A 17,807-nucleotide genomic window follows, 5' to 3' on the forward strand; every position below is an offset into this window, starting at 1 on the left:
GGGTCTGTTTTATAAGGACACTAATCTTCATGAGGGCTCTACCCTCATGACCTAATCACCTCCCAAAGGCCTCACATCCCAATACCACCCCATTGGTCATTAGGTTTCAACATATAAATTTTAAGGTGATACAAATAATTCAGTCCATAGCACAAAAATTCAAATATTCAAATTCTCTCTACCAGTCCCTAGCTGTGTGACGTTGAGCAAGTGACTTAACTTCTTCCAGCCTTTGTTTTTCCATTGTAAATACAGAGAGAATCACCAGACTATGTAATGAACTCTTAGCAACCTCACAGGATTATTGAGAGAATTAAATGTGAAAATGCACATAAGTGTTTTACACGGGGCCAGTCACATACTACAGACTGATCGCGTTTTGGCCATTCTTATTAGCAACTGATAGCCATTTGATAAGTATCTGTGGGATGAATGAAATATTTGAAATCATATAAACATCCCTGCCCCTGCTGAGTGGGAATAAAAGCAGCAGCCACTTAAGTTCAGTGGCAAACAATCACTCGTTTGAGGCACTATGGACCTAAAGATTTAAAGGTAGAAAAAAAAAAAGGCAAAGCTTCAAACAAAAATAATGGCTTATTTTTACCTTGGGGAAGTGAGCAGAACGTAACTAAGAATGAAAAATCAATGTTAGCATGGTATACTACAAAAGCAGATTCTTTTGAAAATGAAAAGTTGAGGTGATATGTGTGTGAAATTCAAGATATTTATGCTTCTTTCCATGATATTTAATTCTCACGTGGAAAGAAAGCAAAGTTAAGAGCATATTAACTTCTATGGAAACTTCGAGGATAAAGAGCACAAACTTATATGTAACTTTAAAACACTTTTTTTTTTTTTTCCAGGAATCCTTCCTCAATGCATCCCTAATCTTTCCTAATATAATCAGGCTCTTATTTTAAAAGCTTTGAATAAGTTGGCCCTGATGAGACGGTAAACATGGAAGGCTTTGTAAGTGGTAATGTTCGATAAAAGTAGGGTAGCCCTTTGGCTGCAGATATACTGCTTACGTAGTAAATGTACTTGTGAACAACTGGAGGGCAAGGAAAATGCTTTCTATTTCTTGTGTCCCATGAAGAACACTCAGTGCAGAGTTCCAAAGGGTATATAGGCTTTTCTCAGATGCCTTGCAAATGGTTATGCAACAGTGAAAACTATAAAAATATAAAAGCAGAACAAAAGAATACACAACCGGCATTACTTTGAATAACGCCACTAAGCCTTTTACAGAGTAAAAAGATGTGCACCAAATTGTCAAATTGTGCTCTCGGGGCCAGAGAATCTAGGACGAGCTGACTGAGTCGCAAACGCTGGCAGGGGTCTTGAGGAGACAGGCTTCGGCCTCCAGCACCAGCCTCAGAAGGAGGTCAACAGAGTTAAGCAATTATAAAGCCACTTTGAGGCAGGCGCTCTCACCAAGGGACCCATACGTCAGGCCACATATCTGTTGGAAATTAAAATCAAACTCGCAATGGCACTTAGAGCAAATTCAAGCATTTTCTGGAAAAAAAGGCTTTATCATCCTGGTGAATGCATTTAACACATTAAAACACTTGAATTCAGCCTTTGTCCTTCATGTTAACTGCATACAGAATATGGTTCGATTGTCGAAATGAACTGCATGATTTATTAAGGTGGATAGTTTTTCTCTACAAAAATAGAATGTTTGAGTCTTTAAAAGACACAATAAAGAAAGGGCTGTGAAAAGACATAATTATTATTAAGCATTATGGAAAGCCAAAGACTAAACTAAAAGTAAGTTCTCACTTTGAAGGTAAAATTTTCCTATTCACATCAGTCTTATCAGTAAGTCTCTGATATGTATGTCAATTGGTATTTCTTTGTCAATGATTTGCTGAAGATCACATAATCTCCATGAAGTTTTATGTACTTGTTCTTAAAGACATCTTCTCTTTCTTTTTTTTTTTAATTTTCCTTTTTTAAAAACAACTGAATAACTGTTTGGATAAATTTCCCGAGGAAGAAGTTTTAAATAGAAATTGGCATTTCTTAAGCAAGCAGGTTGAATCATCTACATTCGGTTCACTATCTCTTGAATTTATTTTCCTGTGAATTTTTAATCAATCAACTTTATTCTCTAGACCCTCCCTCTATGTTGTTTCTATAATGCAGATAGAAAGATCAAAGATTCTTATACTTTCAAATTCAAAGTGATCAAAATATTAAATTAAGATGTTAATTGATTTGCTTATATTTTCCAATCAACATACTTCTACTTCACTAGATAATAGCAAAGTGTTTCAATGCAACTCTATGTTTATTACAAATATGAATTTATTTAGTTATTTATTAAAAATATAAATTTATTTATTTAAAACCCTTTTTCATTTGAAACTTTCCTAAACATATGATTATTTACTATTTGATGAATTGTCAGAAGCTTTTTCAGTTTTAAATCAATAGCTAATAAATGTGATATTTCCATTTACAAAAACATCCAGAGTACGGAGTTTGAATCTGGTATGTTGACAGCTAGTTCTCCTGTAGTCCAAGAACATAAGTTTTTTAAGCCTCACTAAAACCATGACTAATCATGTGTGCCATATTCTCTAGTCATAAGAAAAGAATCCTTTACAACGTAAATGAGCTTGTAATAAGTATCACAATGTACTGGCCTGACATCAGAAGTTCTATTTTCAACATAGGAATTCACTAGCTGATTTACAAAGTCAGCTAGTTAGATCCATTTTGCACAGGGATCCTCCCCAACAAAATACAGATTTCCAAAAAACCTAGATAGTTTTGTATTTCTTACCTATGCATTTCCACAAAGTTAATAGGCAGACTTTTATTAAATGAAATTATATATGTCAGAGGGTGTTGGAAACTGTAATATCTTAATCATTACCAATGTGAATTTTTATCTTTTAGTAATTTTCTAGTAACATTTTACTTTAAATTTTTTATGTAATGGTAAAGAAGTTACTACCACAACAATTCATTTAAATAACAATTATCTATTGTTGTTTACAGAAGGAAGGCCTAAAACTTAAAAGCAAAAAGGTGGAATTATCCAGTAAAATGTACACAGATTGATGTTTACGTGCTTTTGAAGTTATATGTAAGCAAAAAAGGAAAAGGAGGTAGAAAGTAATAAAAAATAATCTATGCCCGTTAAAGGTTAAAAAAAAGGTGTTGCTTTCCTATAAATAAAAAAAAACTCAGAAGAAAAATTGCCTTTTAAATTTACCCACTAAGAACAGCATGTCACAATACTAAATGAAATACCACAATATATTCAATTAATTATCATCCGAGCAAGCATTCTACTCACCCATCCAATAGACTTCTATCAGGGTTCTTCTGCAGTGAAGGCACTATGCTGACCAAGACCAAAAAATACCTGCTGCTTGATTACTGCTCTTGAGTAACTTTGAAATTTGTCTTGTGACAAGAACTCTACAGATATTTATGGGCTAGAGAAGTACTTAAACAGCATTGCATGAGAACCAAAAAAGTCTTCCCAGGAGTTCAGAGTCACTGTTGGCCCTGACAGGAAGCTGGAATTTGGATAGGGCTTAAACAAAGAAAAGAACTTTGACAGGCGAGATGACAGATGAAGGATGTGTCGGGTGGAGGGTTTAGCATCTGTAAAGGTGCAAAGAAGGAAGCTTTAAGTATCCTGTGAACTCAAGGAAAGTAGGTCTAGCTGGATCAATGCCAGAAATGAAGTTGTACACGTGAGAGATGGAAAATAAACAGGAATTGTTTCTTCATGTAAAAAAAAAAGTAGACATTTTTAACCAATATTTTTCTATCATACACATCTTATTGGTTTCACATCTGCATAATACATGTGACCTAAAGCATAAGTTAAATGTTACCCAAATTAAATTCATGCCCATGGAATTTCTGTGACCTTAGCAAGAAGTTTGGGGATACTGGATGGGCAAACTTCAGATTGAAGTGTGAGGAGGACTGAGGGAGTGGCTTGCAAAAAAAAGAGACAAAATGCATAAAATCTTTCAAAAAGTTCCATTCATTCAAGAAAATCTCTGTGTGCCTAAACAGTGGTATAGTGCTAAGTGATTACCACTTAAATAACAGACACAGTCCTTAAGATCCCAACGGGGAAAATTAGGTTTGAGGGAAGCACTTTTACTACTTTATGGAAGCAGCTAAGCTAGGGATCAAGTTTTAGGGCAAGGTCTCAGGTCTCAGGTATCTTATCTTTGGGGGGCATAAGCCTTCATTCTGGAGAATCATTGTGTCTAATGAGGTATGATATGGTGCATGGTATGAATGTAAACACTACAACAAGAAGGGGAAAAATGGAAAGTCATGGTAGTAGCATAATTTAATTCCTGACTCTTGAGAAGCAGAGAATGTGTTTAGGGAACCATAAGAATGACCATTGCTGGCTCATGTTTCTGCTTTCTGCACTGCAGGCACTATGTACTTGGCCTAGACACAAAGTCATGAAATTTTCCCTTTAAAGGTCTAGACAGTAAATATTTTTGGCTTGTGAACCATAAGGTCTCTGCCTTTGTAACATGAAAGCAGGACAATACATAAATGAGTGAGCATGGCTGTATTTCAACAAAACTGTATGTATAGACACCAAAACTGAATTTTATGTAATTTTCATGTGTCACAAAGTATTATTCTTATTGTGATTTTTCCAACCATTTGAAAAATCATAGAAATCATCCTTATCCCATAAAAAAAGGCTTTGAGCCAGAGTTTGAGAAGGCTGGGTAACAGGGCAGAAGGAAGGAGAAAACCTGGATCAGTCTTCTGCAGATAATTCCTAATTTGGGATGAACATACTTCGAGTCCACAAACACTATTCAAGTGTAGGCCCAACATGCTATACATGACCAAGTGCAATTTCCTGAGCCAGGGCTGATGGGTTCACCTGATCTTCAAAAAGGGACTTGACAAGGGAACCATGAGAACCACAGCACTGTGATTTAGAAGAACTCAAGAGTAAGATCTTAAGAATTTGTATTCTATTAGCTAATTTACATCTAATGAGCAGATAAAAATATTCGCTGGATTAACCTGCTCCTCACTGCTATTCATGATGTCAGTGATATCTGCTCTTTACCTACTACTCTTCTTTTGGTTCCTTAGAATATTAAAATTGCTAATTATTATTATCACTGAACCTTTTCTATATACCAGGTACATTGCTGATATACTAACATAAATGTTCATTTAATCCTCACATCAGTCTTCTGAGGTAGGTATCATTTATTTTTCCATTTTAGAGTTGGGAACACTGAGGTTCAAATGGGTCCTTAACTTTTGTTTTTCTTCGAATCTTCTAGATTCTCTTTCCTTATATTCTACACTTCCTTCCAAAGCAAATTCATTCACCCACTTGCCATTTATATGCTATTATTGCTTATGGTTTTATCAATATTAATAAAACAAATGCATAAAATATCAGCTAATTATGCAGTAATTTTTTCACAGTGGATTTGCAATTAGTGATATTTTAGGAGTTTTATATGTCTTTTTTTTTTTCTTTTCTGGGTTTAAAAATTTGAAAAATGTAAGTAAAATAAATCACAGATTTTCAACCAGTGTGCTGCAAGAATTTTTAAAACATGAAATAATTTGACTATTTAGTCATGGGCATTGACCTCTTTTCCCTTAGGTTGTCAAATAAAAAAATGACAACAGCCAATGCCTTGAATGTATAGGTCATATAAGATAATTGCATCTTACTGGTCATATTGCCTAAAAATAATGCTTCTGGTTGGTTAATTCTTGGAACCAGAAATCCTCATATACAAGTATAGGAACTTAATTTTAAAAAAATGTCACTTGGGAGCAAAAAGGGTAGGTAATTTACTATTATCATTATTCTTTTTTGTAAATCAATCAAAATAATACCTTTTTTTTGTTAGAATGGCAAAACATATAAATTTTGGTGTGCTGCAGAATTTTAGTAATTAATTTATGTGTGTCATGAGATGAAGAAGGCTGAAAATCACTGCAGTAAATCAACAAAAATATCTCAATATAAAACCACTCTGCACGAAATGAGAATGCACTGAAATTGGTCATCTGCTGTAAAAATAATCAGGGAAGTTTCTTATTACATTTGAGTGAACCAAAATATTTTATAACACCCATTCTGAAATTGACCTCATGTTTAAAAATTATCTTAGTACAGTTAACAATAATTATCACCAAATATAATTATTTGAGTACTTATTGTACTGTGCTTTGAAGGCACATAAGTATTGTTAGTGTCCTTTCCTCATCCAAATTCTAAAATACAAATTAATTATAAAAATTAATTTCACTCAGATATTTTTTTCTGCCAAAGCAACCTAAAAGTATATCTACATATTAGCCAAATTCAAAATTTATAGGTCAGAACAAGAAAAAAGACAAAATTAGAGCAGCTGGTGTATGTTTGAAAATACTAATCCTTATTAGGGCATCTCTCAGAAGATGAGTTACTATAGCCGCATTGAATCTCTATTAACAGTAGTGAATTCCTAAGCCAGACAGCACCAGTAAATAAAGGAACCCATGCTTACATTCATTTGATGGTTTTGCAGACTTGAGAATCATTTCTGGCACCATGATTTTGTGTTCAGGAAAACAAAGAACATGAAACATTACGTTCCTCAGAATGTTTTTCTTGTGCTATTAAATGAATCAAATAAATGAGGCACAGAGAAGGAATTTAGACTTCAGCAAGGTTGTGATTCACAGTAGTGTTCAGTTTCTGAAACTTTTGGAGAGGCACAGAGTTTTTGCTTTGATTATAATCAGCAGAGCCAAGAACACTTTTCCTAGAGTATTCAGAGACCACCTTAGATTTCCTTCCCTGCAGCTACCACTTACTTTTGTAAGGGAGGAGGGAAGGCAGAGTTTCTTCCCAAAGCAGCACTGGACTCAAAATACAGAGTATGTTTTGGTAAACTGAATTGCTTGTCAGGAGAAAAAAATAAGTCCTAGGGAAAATGTAAGACACTCATTTTCCAAGGTAAAGGAAGTACGAGGTCCAAGCTGATTTATTTTATGGTTTGCTGTGTCTGTATGACTTTTGGGAAGAAAACGAAAATAAAAGATTAGCAGAGGAAATTTAATATCTTGAAAATGTTCTTGGCATGGTTATTGTCAAATGTGCATTTTAAAACAATTTCGATGTGCATTGAAATCAGCTTATTCAAGCACTATCCCTTAGTTTTATCAGTGTGCAGTATTCTTTACCTGACAGTGGAATAAGGGCAATTTTGTTAGTTTCTATCTATGATTTTTATCTTGAGAAGTTAGTGATATGCTTTGGAAGTTCATTAACTTTTATTAAGCAAGCGTGAAGTCAAATAGCCACAAATCTCCCAAAACTTCTTAGAATACTTATATTTTTGCCTATATTATAATCTTCTTTGAGGCTAATGAACTCCATGTAGTTTTTAACTCTATTATGGATTTTCTGAAATGTTTTATTTATGTGACCATAATGAAAGAAGTGTTTAATTTCATTGAGATAAATTGCCAAGGCAAAAAAAAAAAAGTCTTTTAGACCCATATTCTGAGTGAGAATAAGAAAGAGCTCTGCTCATTGCCATGAGAAGAGGTAATATCAATAGATCAATAGGTCTGAGAGAGACGTAGAGAGCAGGCGACAGCTGTTGGGGATGGGGCGTTGAGGGCCTGGGTGGGGAGTAATTGAACAAACAAGCAAAAAACAAACAAACAAAAAACCAACCCCACAAAAATCATGGACACTGTCAACTGCATGGTGATTGCCAGGGGATATACTTATTGATTTTAGAGAGAGGATGGGAGAGAGAGAGAGAGAGAGAAAACACACACACACACACATAGATGTGAAAGAGAATCATTGATTGGTTAGCTCTCACGGAGCCCTAACTGGGGATGGAACCCGAAACCCAGGCAGGTGCCTTGACTGGAAATCAAATCCACAGCCCTTTGGTGTATGGGACCATGCTCCAACCAACGGAGCCACCGAGTCAGGGCTCTTCCCACTTCTTTTGGTAACATACATAAATGGCACGGGGACTTTATGTTTGGCATTTTGATTCATATTTTCTCATTTAGTTCTTTGGTTCCTGTTTATTTCAGTTGTGAATGATTTCCTTCCACCAAGTATGATAACACTAATTCTGAAATACCCACTGTGGCTGGTATAGTACTGGAGATACAGTTATTCAATAATATAGGGTAAAATAAATCAAGCAGTAGCTAGTGAAAAAGCTGATTATTTACATTTACAGATGTTTTCATTTTTGTTGTTGTTAATCTTCACAAGAGGATATTTTTCCCCCATTGATTTTTAGAGAGAGTGGAAGGGAAGGGGAAAAGGGAAGAGAGAGAGAGAAACATTGATGGCAGAGTGGCACATCGATTGGCTGCATCCCACAAGCACCCTAACAGGGGGGGATTGAATCTTTGAACCTGCAACCCAGGTTCGTGCCCTCGACTGGGAATTGAACCTTCAACCTTTCGGTGTGCAGGCCAATGCTCTGACCACTGAGCAACGCCAGCTAGGGTTATATACACGTTTTCTTCATAAAAGCTAAAAGTCCTAGTCAGAAATCAGAGTCTCACATGTATAGTGCTTATATGGTCTATTCTGAGATGACCTGTCTCTTGTATTGAGAAAGGATATCCAATTAAAATTAAAGAAATCTTTCAAGTAATTTTAGGATTGATTTGCCATATCCCAGGGGAATAAGCACTTATTTTCAACATTTAATCAATGTGTTGTTCCCCGTGTCCTGGGAAGTCCTTCCCGGTTTATTTTTTAATGCTCACCTCTTCAAGAAAGCCTCTCAAGACTGAATGAGAGTGAATCGCACTCTTCTTTGGTTCCCTCTGTAGCACTTTGATGTTTGGATAGTTGCCCTTTTTGCACTGAAATATCTACTTGTCATGTGCCTTGTTATACTGTGATATCTTTGAGGGCAGGGATAAGATCTAATTCAACCTTTTTAGTGCTCCTAGCTCTTAGCCAAGTGCCTGGCATGGTGCCTATGGTGTACTAACAATATGGTTGTGCAGTAATGTTCTTTGAAGCTTATTTTAAACTCCTCCTTTTAGCCCAGTGGTTAAGAGGATGGGCTCTGGTACCAGGAATCCTGGCCCTATCACTTGCAATGGGACCTTGGTAAAGTAACCTAATCCCTCTATGCCTCAGTTTCTTCAACTTCAAAATGGGAATAATAATAATGGTACTTCATACATTTGTTGTGACCAATAACGGAGTGAAATTATAAGTACACACACATGCATGTATATAACTTAAGAGTGCATGGAGAAAGCTCTTGAAATGTAAACCTATTATTAGTTTTATTCAGTTAGATTCAATTTATTCATGTATACTTACCATTCTATGATACTTATCATAATCGCCTTACACTTGTAGGTAATTACAAGGGTGTATTTAGGGATGACTCATCACAGATTTGTATACCCTTCTCAATAATGCCCTCATTTACAAGTGAGGAGGAGATTACCACTGCAGGAATATCATATAGTCAATCTGTGAGTGAGGGACTAAATCCTCACAGTACATCAGGGTGGCCTTTAGTAAACCTACGTAAGGTACAATCTCCTCACATTCTAAAGCATAGCCCTAAATTTACCCAGAACTTCATCAATTACAATATATTCCTGGATCAGGAGCTCTTTCTTCACTTCCCCTTTCTTTAACTGCTTCACTTTTCAATCTAATTCAGCTACTGTTTACTGAACAGGTGTTTAGCCATGTGCTTGACTGCTTGAAGGCATTTACCAGTAGTAGCAGGAGAGTCATTGTTTGGAAACTTGTCTGTTTATGTCATTCTCCTAGTTAAAATTAAAAAAAAAAGTATTCCTACTTTCATTATGAGTAAAAAGTGTGGTAAAGGTGATTTTAAAATATCATATTATTTATAATTGAAATATTCTATAAGAATACAGACACACACATATATACATACATATATACATATATATACAGATTAATTAAAGAGCCTAGTAAATTGTGTGTGTGTGTGTGTGTGTCTGTGTGTACTATGCTCTTCAATTTGTTAATTATACTTTAGTTGATTTTGAACAAAGTCTCAAATATACTCCTTCAAGCAATCCTGTGGCTATAAAACAAGAAACGAACAACTGTGTCTTAAAATCTCTTATTCTAAAAAGAGCTGGTTAAACTTCATTTCCAGTGGCTTCACCATTTCCTGATTATCTGTCATCTCTAAGGTAGAGGAGAGAGAATCTGTAACCCAGGGTGACAAGGTGGATCCCAAAGAGGCTCACTATACTAGAAGCCCTTACGTGAAGTTGTTCTTTTATATTAAACATAATTAAACATTTAAATTCAACATGATATATACATTCTATTCCATAGAATACATACCTTGTATTAATGTAGAGGGTGTGGCAAAAGTAGGCTTATAGTTGTGAGTACATGAAATGCAGTTTATCTTTGTGTTATTATTTATTAGTTATTGTCTTATGTTCCATAAGAACAACTACAAACCTACTTTTGCCCCACCCTGCATGTGTAACGCTGTTTCCCTCCTCCGAATCTTCGATCAGTGGACACTATTAGAAAACATGTCTCATCTGTGCTCTTGGAAGGCCTCCTGAAAAGCCTCACCAGTTTGGAATTAATAGTTTTATTTCACAACAAGGGCATTTAAATCAACTTGTCTAATGTTTCTTAAAATTGAATAAAAAATAGATAGTTTGTTTTTCTGGGATGATGGGCCTGGGGAAGACAGAGTTTAAGAAAAAAATTTAAAAAAAGGTTCTAAGGGTTAGTAGCCATTAAAACGGTGGTGTTGCTGAAAGGAAGAGCTGAGTATTCAGATGTGTGGAAATGCTGAGCATGTTTAAATTGGGGCATCCAAGAGGAGCTTTCCTATAGGACATTTCGATGAGGGAATATTTCCTGGGTGAGGAGGAATCTAAAAATACAGATCTGATGGTCATTTGTAGAAGCTGAAGCAATAGAAAATAAGATTTCTTAGAATGAGAAATTCTGAATGTCACTGAATCTTCAGTGGACAGAGGAAATAGAATCATTGACAGAGGAAAAAAATCACTTGTAGAAGATAGAAGAGGGGAAAAACCAGGTCATTCATTGAAACAAAGAACAACGATAATTGAGTTTTGCCATCACTTGTCATTTACTTTAGAAGCATCAAGAATGAGAACAGGTTATCAAATAAAAGGGAACATTACGATGTAGGAAGAGAAACATAAAATTTTATTATGTGGAAAGTTCACAGGAGGACATGAATCCAACCTACCCATTATATTAGCAAACTCATCTATACTAATAAAAGCCTATGTGGTCGACACGCCCTCACGCCTTCCCGCTGTGATGCCCTCACGCCATAACAATAATCCACCACGGGCGGGTCCCGGCAGCTCTGGCTCTGCGTGGTGAGGCCTGGGGTCCCCTGGCGTGCGGTCCCCCAGCTCTGGCCTACCTCTTTGGGGCAATCCGTAGAGGAGTCCCAGATAGGTGGGCAGGGCCTACCTCTTTGGGGAGATCGATCGCGGGGCTCCCGAACTGTGAGAGGGCACAGACCAGGCTGGGGAACCCCCCTCCCGAGTGCACAATTTTGTGCACTGGGCCTCTCGTATAATAATAAAAAGGAAAAGAGTCCTAGAAAGATAATGTCAAAGTTCACTCACTGAGTCACTTTGGAACAGAACTGTTTTGTTATCTTGGCTTTGTAATCTAATGTCCTTTGTGCTCCCGTATATTGCAACCCAGTCTCCTATGGCAGCATATTCCAGGCAAGTTACTAACAATACAACTTTGGGGAAGGTAGATATTTGCATTTCAACAATGAACGTAGCTGGAGTAAAATTTAAATTCATAAAGCAAAAGGGCTGCTTCCATGGTGATCCTTAGAACTTGTTACTTAAAAGCTGTGCCACAGGTATGGTTCCTATCTAAACTTACTGCTGTGTTTTATTCTAAGAAAATATAATGGTACTCAACTAGTAACGGATAGAGGGGGAACTAACCACAGAAGAAGAATAAAAGAGAAAGACTGTGGAAAGTTGGAAGGAGAAGATAAGCCATCTCCTAAACCTGCAGCTTCTCACACAGGAAACACGGTTTCCTAAAATGACCACAGAACATTTCCATTTCATATACGTGATAGAGGATTTGGAAATCTGGTGGTAAAAGGCTCATCCACAGTCCACACTGTAAAGCATCATTACATCAACACCATCAACCAAGAAGCACCACCATAAAATAGAAAGCAAAGAAAGCAAAACAAGGAAGAAAGCCTCCTACTCCTAAGGAAGAAACCTGACCCTAAAGAAGATAAATGATTCTCCTTCACAATAAACAGTTAGCTCATCTTAGTGGGCTGACACAGAGGCAGGTCTATCACAGAGATTCTAGCTAATCCAGCTTTGTCTAAACCTATGGTTTTCAAAAAGACAAACATCTGTTTAGATAAGTAGCTGCATTATAAGTCCAATTTTTGAATGGCTCAAACTTTCCTATCTCTAATTTATGTGTGAATCTGTCCAGTAGCATGCATAATTTTAAACAGGTACTTTCCAGGATGGCAAGTCAACCACAAAAAGGATTTCATGAATTTTTTTTTTCGTATAAGTAAACTTTGTGGATAACACTTTTGCTGTAAAGGAACAAAAAATGGTACCAATGTTTATAACAGGAGAGACAGGTACTGACAATTGATAATATTTCTCTTACCTTTTGTTTTCCATAGTACTGAGCATAGTAATGGATTGTTAGTATGTCTAACCAAATGTTATATAATCTTAGGCAGTTTTTTCTATTTTATAATACAGAAATAACCATCTTCCTGTTTTCTTTTTTCCTAAATACCTTGAGGACATAAAGCTTTTAAGACTTATAAGCAGTAGAAAAATATTAGAAACTCAATTTGTATTAAAACATTATTCTTTGCACAAATCCACTGACCCATTTTTCTAAAGGAAAGATAACTGCAGGGTTTTTACTTGCATGGAAAATTTAACAATTACAGTTCAATTTCTATGTTCATATAGTGCCATAAAAACTATATTTCAAGTTGCACAACTGACCTTCTTTTCTATAAAAATATAGATAGGGCCTAAGTTATAAGTAATTGTATTGCGGAACATTTTGAAAAGGAAAATCCTGTTGCTTTTCTTGCATATAAATCAATTTGGATCTTAAACACTTCTTTGCATTTCCTTGCATAGTTATAAACATGACTTTAATTTTCTTTTAATTTAAATAAACATATCTGACCACATGACAGGTTGACAATTATACTTGGTTAGACAACTGTATAGAAAAAACAAACAAAACCCATACACGTAACAGATTTCCAGAGACAGAAAAAGAAACTTCCTTTGCAAAGAAGAATCACTACACTCTACAATCCCATTACAATCCACAGCACGAAGATCCACTCTGGTCTCTCCAGCAAGACCTTGAGATGTTTAAGTTGCATTCGCTCCACTCACCTGTTTGGCTTAGTTGTGATGTGCTTCTACTCCGTCGAGACACTATGGCGACCACCTTGGCACTCAGGCTGGACCTCCGTTTCTTCCCACCTGCTCCCACGGTCCCCACGGCCGTGTCCGACTGGCTGCCATCATTATGCTCCAGTGTGTACATCTCTCCACTCACACTGGTGCTCTTCGTGATGGCTCTTCCTGAAGTCCCCATCCGTCTGCCTTGCATTTTAGGGGTAAATGAACTATATTTACAAAGTAAAAACATATATGCATCCATAAATTACAGGTCAGCATAATCGAAACTCTAAATCTAATTTATTTTGAAATAATCCAGGCACATTTTTAGGGGCCAACCTAGTTGAGCAGTAGTCCTTCAGCTAGGCATCCTTTAAGATCACATCACTGCCCCCAAATATTTACTAAATGTAGCTTAAAACAGTTTAACAGAAGAAGCTATAAACTTTCCAAAAGAGAGTACAAAGAAATGCAACCATACTATCTATGGTAGGTAAATGTTACTGACCAATTTTGTAAATAGTTACTATTTATTTTCAGTTAATACTATTTACTATTAACTATTTAAATCAACCCAGCACATTTTTATGTATTGCTGAGGAAAAAATTTTGTTAAAATGGACACTGAATTTGCCACATGACAAGGTTTAAAAAATTGAAACAGTATCTGTTCTAGTTTTCCTTTGGGATTCCAACGAGCAGACATATCTTTGCTAACTGAGGCTTAATGAGTCCAGGAAAGACTGCTAACGAGGCAAAAAAATTGCATTTCCCTCTTCCTTCCTTGTCCCCTGATGCTCCATCTCCTCCACCAAACTTCATCTCATTTTTTGATTTTCACCCCTCAAATCCACATGCTCTCTAGGCTGAGACTTTCCTTTTTGTTGTTGTTTTCTATAAAAATTTAATTGTCTATGTTCCCAGTCTGTACTAGTTTATTTGAATTATATTACTATACTTTTCTCCCAAATGAATAAATTATGGTTGAGAATTTCAGGAACCATGGAAGGTCAGTGGGAAAAATAAACAAAAACTCCTCTCTACCTGCCAAAGTTAATGTATGCTTCTGAGTTGTAGAGAGGTAGGGCAGGGAAGTAGGGAGCCAAGGATGTTAGGATACTTTGAACCTTTCAGATGAATGTTGCATCTGCAGCACTTATTCATCTAGCCTGGCTTGATATATCTGAAATGACCCTCTTAATTTTATGCTGTCTCAAAATACTTTCAAACATTGACTTACACAACCCTTGCCACCGTATCAATTTTTTATTTCTTGACTTGATCTACAAAACACATCATGATGTAATGTAACATATTTTCACAGTGATACCATTTAATAGGTTGAAATAAATACTAATATGATTAGAAATGATAAAACAAAGTTTTATCTTGGGATCATGTAACATATTTGTGGTCACATATATAATGAGTATTTAAGTAGAAAGAGAAATTGTTGTGGGCTGAGTTCAGAAAGGTGGGAGGACAATACTACTGTGAAATGTTGTACAATATTCTTTAGGTTATAGAGAAGCTTAAAAGTAGAGAAAAATGTCTCCTATAATATTTATATCATGAACATTTTTCAAAACGAGGTAGAAAGATTCAAAAAATTTTATATGGATATTTAATCACAGCAGTGAAATGTTCTGCAATGTTGACAAGTAAAAATCCTGAACAAAAAAGGAAATCTCTGTATAATAAGAGATTACCATTCTTGGGGGGTGGGGGGAAGAGAGTTGAATTAAGAAGTTATATTAAAATAATTTTGTGAATAAACAAGATACATTTTTTCCTCAAAAAATAAAAAAATTGTTTAATAGAATTCTTATATGATCCAAGGCCAGTACAGATGCAATCAAATAAATAATTTGTACACAGAAACATAAAAATATTTTGGGCATAAAAATAAAACATAAAAACATTTTAAATAATATATTTAGTTAAAAAATTTAGAAGGAAATATTGCTTGACAGTGTTTTAAAAATGAGGGTGAACCTCTTTGCAGTGATTTGATCAATGATTATAATTTCATATAATTACACTAGAGGCCTGGTGCATGGATTTGTGCACCGGTGGGGTCCCTTGGCCTGGCCTGTGCCCTCTCACAATCCGGGACCCCTTGGGGGATGTTGGACTGCCGGTTTCGGCCCAATCCCCACAGGCCAGGCCAAGAGACCCCACTGCACATAAGATCTTTGGTTAATCTCTTATCTCCCTCCCCCCTCCTCCCTTCCCTCTGAGATTCATCAGTCTGTTCCATAATTACTCTGAGTGTCTGCCCCCTGGTGGCCAATGCATGTCATAGCTACCGGTGGAACGGTTGCTTAGGCTTTTATATCTATATAGATAGGAGGTTCCAAAGGGTACATTTCCATTAACTCTGATTAGTTCCAACTACCAGAATGTCAGTCAACCGCATACCCCTCTAAAGGAGGCCAAGAAGAAAATGCAGAATTCAAGAAGTAACCAAATACTATGGAGAACTTTGCCCATAAGAATAATCTTTCCTAAGGCACTTTAATCATACCTCTTCAGAGAATTCTTGAGTCTGGATACTGTCACTTCCTCACTATCATCTTCAGTTGTAATATAACACCTCTTTATATGTGCCTACTCCAGTCATAAATTTATATGTCTATTTCGACCTGCCACTCCCATCAGCTTCGAGTCTCCCTTTCCAAGTTTCTCTCCACACCGTTAGGTCCCACCTAGGATTGAGTTATCAGTTGCTGCTGTTTTTACTACTGCACCATACTGGACACATCTGATGAATGGCTGGGCAGCCTAGACTTGGCTCGGCTTTGGTTCCAATGAAGGCTGTGTGATCTCTCACACTAGTCAGGAATTTTGAGGGAGAGGCTTTCTTGGGTAGACATATGAAAAACAACTGGGTACAAAAAACTAATTTACATTCACAAGTTTCTCTGCACTACTCATTGCAGAGTTAGGGCTTCAAAGAAATAGGTACTATTTCCCACAGGAATATCTCAGAGAGGTGCAGGACTCAGTATTAGCATTTGAATTTATTCTTCTTTCCAAGGTGGTTGACCAAGTATCAGAGAGGAAGTACAGGGCATTATTCCTTGGAAAAAGAACAACTTGGGACATAACCCATTTTCTTTCATTTGTTAGATTGAATTGAAAAATTGATAGAATTGATGTGCTTCAAGTTAATGGTATAAGTATAATTAGTTGCAAAAGTAAATTTTGTTTGATATAAAACTAATTAATTTAATCATTATAATCATTACTTACATTATCATGCTTATTGAGCACTAGCTGTATGTCCACCAATGTGCCAAATTTTATAGGAAGTATAATTTAAAAATGTAAACAAGAAAATATAACATGGAATTATAAAATATACACCAAAAAATAATTACTCTACACATAATAAAAGAGATTTTTGAAAATCTGAAAAATGATCTCAGAGCATGTTCACTCAGGAAGGCAAGAGTTTTATGATAACAGTTGATGCCAAATCGGTCAGACTTCACAGAGAAAGACATGATTCCACCTGAACGCCAGAGGGACTATTTCACAAATTCTCTCTGGAGCCAGCTTGTCGTATCTAACAGTTTGTCTTATTTATTTCTTATCAATTTGGCTGATGGGCAGTGCAGGAAAACTATGCCTACTGTTTCCTTTCTGTACTTCCCTGGGGCACACACCAAGTTTCAGATGGGGGAAGATTACTTAAAATTCCTTGGGAAATGGGGCTTCACAGATTTTAACATTTAAACTATTTCCAATGTCAAAATTACCTTTTCTATTTTATTGTTTAACTATATTACTAGTTTTTAAAAATAGGCAGGTTTGCAGAATAAAAAACAAAAATAACAACAAAAAACCTATGAGCTTTAAGCGAAGAGAGACCTAGATTTAAGTGACAGTATCATCATGTGCTATTTGTGGCTCCAGATGTTTATAAAATCTCAGATATCTCATCTGTATAATAAAGACTCCTACTTGAATTGAAAATCATATTTGTAAAATATATTCAATTATAAAATAAATAGTAACTATTAGCATTATTATTATAGCCCCAGTACCATACTGTCCATGAAATTTTAATTACTTGTGGTGTAGTGATAATTCTTCTAGGGTGTCGAAATTATTTTCTATCAATCATGGAATGTGAAGGTCTTATCTTAAAGGTTTATTTTGTTTTGTTTTGTTTTTTTGCTTGCCAGCAACCTGTATTGGACATGCCTCCCAGTTACACTGCTCCCATTTGAATAAAAAGGGCCACAGTCATTTGTTCCTGTTCAGCTTGATGTAGTGGTACCCTGTGGCCTTGGCCATAGCTGACTGGACTAAGGACT

General features: G+C 36.0%; 1 protein-coding gene across 11 annotated transcripts in view; it reads right to left on the reverse strand.

Moving 5' to 3' along the window:
* RIMS1 (regulating synaptic membrane exocytosis 1) overlaps positions 1-17,807 on the reverse strand; it is a gene marked incomplete at both ends in the record, with an annotated part of 410,367 nt that overhangs the window by 41,002 nt on the left and 351,558 nt on the right. For 8 of the 11 annotated variants that reach the window (XM_079780191.1, XM_079780201.1, XM_079780200.1 and 5 more), the window contains one exon: positions 13,474-13,709. The exons of the other annotated variants lie outside the window; for them this stretch is intronic. In XM_079780191.1, coding sequence (XP_079636317.1) covers positions 13,474-13,709 — 236 coding nt within the window. The remainder of the gene's footprint in view (positions 1-13,473; positions 13,710-17,807) is intronic. 11 annotated transcript variants of the gene reach the window in all.

This window comes from Cnephaeus nilssonii (genome assembly GCF_951640355.1).
Source record: "Cnephaeus nilssonii genome assembly, chromosome: 9".
Lineage (NCBI taxonomy): Eukaryota > Metazoa > Chordata > Mammalia > Chiroptera > Vespertilionidae > Cnephaeus > Cnephaeus nilssonii.